Here is a 9,466-nt window from a genome sequence, read left to right on the forward strand (position 1 = left end):
CGACGCCAGACGCAGCGCACTCCGCCGATCCTCTTTGCGCACCGAGAGGTCGAGGCTTTATGCTTTATTTTACGCTTACTACACGACCTAGCTATACAGTTCCTTTTCTTTTGCTCGTCGAGCTGGACGATTTGCAACGATCGCGGTGGCGCGTAAGTAGGTCGGTGCGAAGCACGTCCGGAAGAATCATCGGAATCACGTGACCTAGTTGCGTGACTTCGGGGTGCGAAAGCAGACGAGACCTCTGAACCTCCGCTAGCGCGAATCGAGTTATTGGAACCCGTTGGTTCGGTCGATGCTTTCGAGTACGTGGTGCCTTCCAGTTTCCTGTTTTAAACACCGTGAAGCGCTGCGATTGCAAATCCACGTTGGCTGATGTTTAATTTCGAAAAATTTGGGCTTGCTTGGACGCCATGCACCAAAAGTGCATGTTCCCCCCCGGGGGCGACATTTTTTTCCGGGGACATTCAACTCCCCCCCCCCCCCCCCCCGGAATCGTACCCTCGGTAGTGCATTGTTGGGAAAAGGCAACGAGGAGGAAATCATCGTCCCTTCGAACTCCTCCCGAAATATTTTTCTGGCTGCGAAAGGGTTAAAAATTGGGCTGTTCGGTTTGCTAGAATCATGATTATAAAAGCGTTAAAACCCCAGTGCCGGGGAGCTAAAAAGACAGACACATTGCGCTGACAGAGAAGAAGGCGGAGCTGAATTCGAGAAGATCAGGTTTAAGCGGGATTGAAGGATAATAAAGTTCTTGGTTCGCCCCAGTCAGTGCAATGTGTCTGTGTCTGTCTTTTTAGCTCCCCGGCACTGGGGTTTGAACGCTTTTAATCATGATTCTAGTCAAAGACTGCTCTTCTTCTGGACCTTCTTTCTTGTGGTTAGCGTATATAGTTCATTTCTGCACGAAACACGTACCATAATGCACATGTCTAATCAACTTGACGATTGATATGTGATTGGAATTCCGGTAGAAATCGTGCTGAACCTGAATTTGGGCGAAGTTGATTCGAAGGGGGGTACCTGAAAAAATTCAGACCCTACCCTAAAGCATGTGTTATTCCATAATGCATCTTGTTTGTAACCACGTTAGTTTCTTTGTATAATCTATCTCCGTTCCACTTGCTTTTTTTGACGATGATATAAGTGTATTGTACTATAGCATCTGTAGCATCATCAAGTGTATTGTATCATCTTAAATTGTTTTTATCATTGTGCTCTGTTATAATACCTTCATTTTGCTATTGATGAGGAACCTTTAACCGGGAGTACTCCCTCTGGTTCGTCTATGTGTATATTCATCTATGTATTTTCATTTGTTTTGGTAAAATAAATAAATAAATGTCAAAATAAATGTCATACGTTCCGCATTCTTCGCAGATTTTTTTTCGTACAGGTACGCCACCACACGGTTCTTCTGGGAAGCCATCATTTTTTTACAGCAGGCTGTAAACTTTCACCCTCGACGGTCCGACCTTGTTCATTAAAGCCACCCTCTAACCCGGATTAGCTTCCGAAAGCCAGTCTTTAATAGGTCGGGTTTCCGAGACATACTAGCTTCCGAAAATCTGTCTTTAATAGATCGGACTTCACAGACATAATGGTTAGAGAAGCGAGTGAAATCTCGCAAGAAGCGCCGGCGCCTTCCATTTTGAGCATTCGAACAATAATGCTTCTCCTCCTAATCAGTATGCGGGCGGCTTAGCAGGAGTTTCTCACGGCCCAAACACAGGAACCTTTCACTGGGCATTAGCAAATTCTATGAGCTTCTGGGTACAACAACAACGACTGAAGGTTTTAAGACATTGTCCTTGCTTCTTTTGAAGCGTATTCGGGTCTCGGTGGAGTATATGGGGTGTGAAGTGAGATGCACCGTGGTTCCCAGGCGTTTTTCCGGTTGGAATTTGAAAACATACTTTTGTTGAACAAGAGATAAACTGATGTTCTGAGGCTGGAACAACATAGAAGGGACAGATACAAACAAAGCCTCAAATTGCCTAAGAAATCAACGATGAAAGATGAAAGTCACTGAAAAGGTTAGCCAGCTGTAGGGATCGAACCCACATCTTCTGAGAGGCGTGTTAGCTTAGCTCAATTGGTAGAGCCCTGGACCGGTAATCCAGAAGATGTGGGTTCGATCCCTACAGCTGGCTAACCTTTTCAGTGACTTTCATCTTTCATCATCTTTCATCTGTCATCTTTCATACTTTTGTATCGTGCATAGTGTAAAACCCCGAGACTAGGGAACACGAAAGGACAGACACAACACGAAGTTTCGTGTTCCCTAGTCTCGGGGGTTTTACATTATCCATCATCTTCACCAGCTCGCTTGCTTCCTAGCTATTCTTTTTGTTTTTTTGTATCGTATCCGACGTGTTCCTTCGGTTTTCTAGGTCAGTGTGTATACCTCGAAATAAAGTGATCGAAATATCCCCGTTGTAAAATAAACTGCTGGAAATAAATGTTTCGTGCCCCGAAAAAAATGTCTCCCGGAAAAATCGTCCCCGCAAGAAAAGCTTTTGTAGATTTTGTCAAACGGCGCTATATAGCATAGCGTTGCGCGCTTGCCCCCCCCCCCCCCCCCCCAACGGCATCAACAACAAGCCTAAACTAACCTAATCTCTGAAAACTAACCCAGGTCCCGGTCCTAACCTAGGTGCCCACCGGGGACGATTTCTCCGGGGACGTTTTTTCCGCATCCCGTTCTGGCGTGTTCGCCCTGCTAAGCCTATAACGCCCGCCAAAAAGTGGCTTTCATTCGCAAAAACGTCCGTCTTCGGCAGACATCGAAAACTCGTGAAAATGAGGTTGATTAGTGATATCGAGTTTTTAGACACGGCATATCATGTAGCGAAGCCATCGAGCATTTTCTGTTTGTTTAGAGACCGCGAATTTCGTAACCTATATCGCGGACTATCGTGGTCCTCCCTCTTGGGTTAATAGAAGACGTTTCTGTTTATTTCGACGATGCACGTATAGTCAATATATCGACATGATCGATGATGTAAAGCAGATCGTGCTATGCCTCACATCTTCCCCAACCATACAGTACGTGATCTGGTTACACAATCATGGACGCATTTTCTCGTAGTAATCTGACACGAATATATAATCGGCGACTACATCGATAACGAGAAGAAGATGGGTGTCAAACGTCAAACGTATACGTGACACAAAATCAGCTACACCGTGGATTCTATCTGTCTTCTTTTGTGCCAATGATCCTAATTGGTTGCCGTATTGAGAGCGTATATAATTCGTGTTGTGATGTGTGTATTCTCAATTCAGACACGAACTTCCAACTAGCTTGGACCTTGTCGCTTTGTCCGATTGAGCTTTGTCCAGCTAATGAGACTTCCGCATTCCTTTGCTGTACGTGCAACCTTTGTAAGGTTGCTGTAAAGAGGATAAAAGAAAACACGCGTAAGTGTGTAAGTGCTATAGTCTTACGCCTTATTGACCCCCCCGAGGACCGAAACTAGTCGTTCGAAGTTTAAAAGGGATTAAAATCAACAAAATTACACAACCGATTCGCATACTTTCGATTTTCGTGAAGCCCGCCACATGCACTTTTGACTAGTTTCGATATCGGACGACTCACTCGAAAAGTTCGCTTTCCCACCGCTACGTGGCCGCGCGAAGCGCCACCTTTAGTCTGTGCACGAGGCGCATATCTACGCGACATGATCTCCCTATAGAAATCGTTCTTCGTTTTAGTTCATCAACTCGTCATCATCCTCCGTGTTTGCTAACACAGATTACGGTTATTAACAACAAAACCACAAGCAGTACGCACGAATATATTTATCCAAAATACAACTCCGCGTACTTCAGCAATCAGAACCAGGAAAAAGGCAGCACTCCATCAGCCCTATAGAGACAACAATAGCCTTTAGGCCTACCGCATCGTAAATAGTACCTCCACATCTGCCTTTGTCCAAATGGGCTTTATAATAACAACTGATGATGTCTCCTAACTACCAATCCACGACATGCGACTCGAATGTAATCTCGAACCAATTACAGGAACGCGTGCAACCATCAATCGAGATGGAGGACCTGTATGCGTTCAAATTAGTTGGTCGTGACCAGCTCGAGTAACGGAGCTGTCCTACTCTGGCATTGAGGAGCACGGTATAGTGGTGCGTTGTCACACCGCGTGATGTATAAGGTGCAGTAGAGTAGATAAAAACAAAACAAAAGAAAACATGATGTTTTTTTTTCGATAGGGTCAAGACTGGCTACTCCTATACGCGAAGCCCGGGGAAAATATACATTCGACAGTGAATAGACGATTTTACAAAGATGTGCGCGCCACCAAGCGCGCAGCGCAGAGCAGCATGGGAACTTTGAGGGACAGTGCTCTGTCGTCTGCTTCGGTTATGGTTTAACCCGCCTGACGCTGCTGCTGCGCACACCAGGAAATGTTGTTGTTCTTCTTGTACCTCCGCCTCTGGTCGTCTCGTACTACTCTAAGGCGCTATAAATTCCCATGAGCCCTTGCGTGGCACAGGTGGCGCTTCCTTTTCTAAAATGGTCTATTCGAGCTGCCCTGCTATTGCAGAAGGTGCCCGAGATCACGCACCAAGACATTAAAAAAAAGAAAAAGGAATGACGCGCGATCCACGCGGACGAAACCGATTGAATGTTGTCAGTATTTGTACATCACTGTCCACAGTCACTGGGACCGTTGATATGTCGCCAAATACCCAGTATTCTATACACTGACAGAGATTACTGATGATAAAACCGCGACGAACGATACACGGACTCCGAGACGGTTTGTTTGTCACCAACACGCGTGTGGTGACCTCGGATAGCTCACTCTCAAGTGAGTCATGGAGATTTTGCAGAACGAACACTCCGCTGTGATTAGACAGACCACCGGATGCAGTGAACGACAGGACGGAGCGCAATATATGTCATACTGGCTCCCATGTGTATACGCGACACCGTGCAAGAGTGTTCGATGACACGGCTTCCACGAGGAAGTATTGGAACTCACGCGTGCTTCGGTTTCAGGACAGGGTATCTGCCGAACCGCAGACACAACAGGGAAAAGGAACGCTGGTGTTCAGTTGCGCTAAAAGACGTCACCGGTAATTCGATACGTGTATATACGTGGACGGTCTCGCGAGAAGAGGGTGGTGGATCGAGTGATCATCAAGCCCGAACCTAATACCCTGGAAGACCGCCCTCGCATAGTTGAAGCGTCTCGCAATATGTGTATATAAATATGATAAGGGCCCTAAGGGCACAGTGCATGCCTTATACCCTGCTGAATATATATCCATACCTGGCTGCGACATTGCATATCAATGCAGGTTACAATACACATTTTGACATTTGGCAGTTATGAGACATCTTCGGCCGTAATGAGACTGCCTTCGGCCGTATTGAGACTTTGGCCGTAATGAGACACTTGGGGATTAAAGGATTATCGGCCGTATTGAGACTTTCGGCCGTATTGAGACATCGGCCGTAATGAGACATCGGCCGTAATGAGACTTCGGCCGTAATGAGATACAATCAAGAAGGAGGGTTCCTTGGTCGACCTCATGGATGAACTGTGCTGACATCTGTCTGGAGAATCTGCCGTAAAACGTGAACCGGCACAGCAGGTCCCCTCTTTTAGCTTGGCAACGAAGGAAAAGACGCTTCGAGGACTTATTTTGCTGCTTATACCACGACGAGTGTTCTATATACCTCCCTGGCTTCACTTTGTTCTTGCTAACTGTATCACACCGCTGGATATACGCTAGGCTATGATAAGGAGTGCCCGCGTGCCTGACCTGCAATGTCCGATCCCGCGCTTTTTGTTTTTTAGCGTTTCTATCTGCAAGCAACCCAACGAATCTTGCATTCAGGCTGCAGGTGTCCTGAGAGCTGCAAAGCTGTGAAAAAAGCTTGAATGGTCCGAGGTTACAATAGGACACGATAAGTCCTTGAAGCGCAAGCAAGACCAAAGGGGTTAAGAACAATATAAAAGCGTCCTTCTGCAGAATGCACGCTTTCGTGAATACCAATTACTTCCAAGATAAGGAACAATAGCCGCGAAACAGATATATACATGGCAGCTTCAACCAGAACAGGAAGACGGCTTTAGGGGATCGACTTCCTCAGTTGATGATATCGGTATATCGGGGGCCACAAGGAGATTTTTTTTTATTAGTTTACGCTGTGAGGGACAGAAAGGGTGTCCGTCCCTTTGGAGTGCATGATTGTAAAACTCTTATTCAATTTGAGAACGGTAGCGGTCCGTCTATTCTAACCGAATTACCGCGCCGAAAAAATTATATTGCGGTATAATTTCGTTGTCGGTTTGAAGTAAGAAAGGTGCATGAAGTTTTGTTTTGATTTCCAGTCGCTAATTACTAATACGCTGTTATGTAATGCATTCTAACCTTGAAATGAAAATGAAATCAAATTAAAGTGGTGGCCAGTGCGCACCAGACTACAAGAGCAAGCCACTGCGCTAAGGTCAACCCGTTTCTCGGTTCGGTTTGGGTTCGGGTTCAGCTCCGCAAAAATATCTGTTGAAAGCGGTTCAGGAAGGTGAATTTTGAGCAGATTGTCATGGATTAAAAGCAGGCACATCCTTACGATTCTCAAATCACTTAAATGTGTATTTTTGTTCTTGTTGTTGCGGACGCAGCAGTGGCTCGAAGCAACATTGCGTGCTACGGATGTGCATTTCAGATGGCAGGTTACGGTAGCAAAATGTACCCTCTAGTTCACTCATCGTATATACACCCTGTTACATCGTGCTCAGGGACTGGCCGTTATTTTCACAACCCGAAATAAAAAAAAAGAAGAAAAAAAAAGAAAAAACTTGGGGTTGCTGGACGACAAAAATCGTGTACAAGGGAAACCTACAACTGCCAAAAGGAAGAGAATGAAGTAAAAAAAAAAATGTTTTTTTTTGTTCAGTTCCGGTGCGGTTCAATGCGAGAAAAAAAAATGGTTCGGTTCAGCGAAAAATACGGGTTTTCAGCGGTTTTCGGTTCGCGTTCAATTTCGGTTGCACTCCCTGGTCTAAGGTGCTTTCGCTGTGACGGCCAGGGTTGGGTTTGTTTCTTTCTTTCTTTCTAGGTTCAATAATCGTTCAGTTGTTAGCAGCCCTTCGTCTGTCTCGTTCCTCGGTCTCTATCTTTCTTTTGTTTGTGTTGTACAACATATTTTTTTTATTTACTCATAATACTGGTTGCCAATTTCCAGTCAAAGCATGAGGGGGTTACGTAATTTAAATAGCATGTAAGGAAACACTACAAGATCCTAGTTTAACGGATCAAGGGGGCCATAACACAACATCGTTACTTCAGCCCAAGTACAAAGCAAGAAAAAAAGTACGAGGTAACAACGAACAACACGAATCTAGACAACATCTAGAATGAACCAGTAGCAACTAGGCCAGTTTCTTATTGTGATGCTGTTTAGGAGACTATTGCGGTAGAAAATTACAGGGATATTGCAGAAACAATGTCTACGCAGTTCACGGTGAATGCGATGGGGGTTAGGACTCTTATCATGGAGTTAAATCCATCTGTGACGCTCCCGGCACGACAAGGACTAGTATCATTCATAGCAGACGACAGCGTTCAGAAAATTTGGTAGGAAAAACCTGAAACGAAACCCGGAGGAGCACTGACAGAGTTCAACTTAAGAATGGAATTGTCAGTGAATCTTTTACAAGAATGCAACCATAGTGCTCGTTATTTATTATTCATTTTTCTGCTCATGTTTCTGTCCATCCTGCTCGCCTTCAAAGCAGACGAGCTCAGAAAGAACTTTTCCGCATAACGAACAGGCAGAACCAACACCGACCCTAGCACGCTGTCATCATTCTCTTATCTATTCCTCTTTCTCCAGACAACGTAACTAACAATTACATTCTTCAATCATATTCTGCGGACCTTGAGGTCACAAACGGAACCACTGTCCAAGCCACGTCTGCTTTCAAAATGATGCAACTTCTGCTTGTTGACTCGCAGAAGCGCCTCCTATGTATAGCAGACGACCTCTGCCGCTAGCGCCCGGTCGGCCTACGTGGGCGGGAATGTGGCTATCTTACAGGAGAGGAGAGAAAAAAAAAAAAAAAGAAGTTGTTCGCCTTCGAAGATAATCTTTGGGGCCCCCGAACAGAAATGAATTTACGAGCGCTCGCTCAAAAGACCAGCCGTCCATGCTTTGAGCATTCACTTGTGAGGTGCAAGATATATGATCGTCCTCCGACATGCCATTTAGAAACGACAAGCAGGTTTTCCCGTCTGTCCGGTGTGCGACCTCAGCCGTCGAAGAAGAAATTCGATGGATCAAAGGGGGTCGGGTACAAGGAGTGAGAAACACGGCTTCAAATGCCGAATGTATGATTCAGTCAGCGTATAGATGATCCATGTCTCGCGACGTAAAGCCTCAAATTTGTTCAGAATCTCTGGCCCGTCCTTTTCCATTCTTGTGCATAAAAAATGCGAAAAGTCCTTATCTATTAAGGCCGTGTGATGGTGTATACAACACGCGCGATTGCTGTGGTCAATGTAGGTTCTACAGTCTCACGTAGCAGCACCACAGGAACTAATTCTTACACAATCGTTAGAGTCGGTCAAAATGATTGCTACAGAAATTACCTTGAAGTGCACCAAATCATACGATACATGGGGTGTACAATGAGTAATCAAGTCGCCAAGTGGATTCAGTGAACGCTGTGTATGTTAACTGAAAGTGGGAATTGCGGGCAATGGCAGATATCTTACCTTCCTTCCCAATCGCAACCTCCTTCAGAGGAATAGAACGCAGACACCGATGACGTCCGTGATAAGCACACACAAGCCACAAGCAAAATCGCACGCAAAGATGGCACAATTCCGCATCCAGGACTGTCACAGGCCATGGCCTTCAAGAAGTTGGTATCCACTATGCACCGCTCATTGCAGCACGCAATAAAATATCCCTATCACATCCGTGATAACAATCACCGTGCCTTGGAATGGCGCGCGCTTTCCATAGAGAAACGCAGACAAGATGCACCACACAGTTCAAACACTTCCAACAACCTGCTGGAACGGGACGTCCCGTTTTGCAGAAGGCGTCGCCTGCTCGAAATGCTCGGCCGTGATTGGATAATAACGAGCAGACGAACTGGTTTTAGAGCTAGCGCCATCTCGTAGTGGAGCTAGGAAGCTCTTCGCGTACGTCGTTTTGAGTTTCATATGGCAGCAATATTTCGATAACAGAAATACTAATTGGTTTTGTTGCAACAAACTAGCAGACATTCGTTAGCAGAAATAGCAGACAGGCCGTTTTGTAGACGACGTTTACGGGATCACGCGCAACGCAGTCCACTTTCGTTCCGCTATCTGCGCGCGCAGAAGCAGAGAGCAGAGCGCGCGTTTTCGTCGCACGGACTAGAGATAAGCGTTTATTTGAACAAAGTCACTTAGTCGGTGATATTTGATATTGGAGGAAGCTA

General features: G+C 45.6%; 1 protein-coding gene across 1 annotated transcript in view; it reads right to left on the reverse strand.

Annotated features, from left to right (window-relative positions):
* Nucleotides 1–9,076, reverse strand: part of LOC135392074 (meteorin-like protein) — a 56,743-nt gene extending 47,667 nt beyond the window's left edge. Inside the window, exon 1 of the mRNA XM_064622726.1 lies at nucleotides 8,751–9,076. Within this exon, the coding sequence (XP_064478796.1) occupies nucleotides 8,751–8,887 (137 nt within the window). The 5' untranslated portion in view covers nucleotides 8,888–9,076. The remainder of the gene's footprint in view (nucleotides 1–8,750) is intronic.
* Between the last annotated feature and the right edge of the window lie 390 nt (nucleotides 9,077–9,466).

This window comes from Ornithodoros turicata, chromosome 4 (genome assembly GCF_037126465.1).
Source record: "Ornithodoros turicata isolate Travis chromosome 4, ASM3712646v1, whole genome shotgun sequence".
Classification (NCBI taxonomy): Eukaryota; Metazoa; Arthropoda; class Arachnida; order Ixodida; family Argasidae; genus Ornithodoros; species Ornithodoros turicata.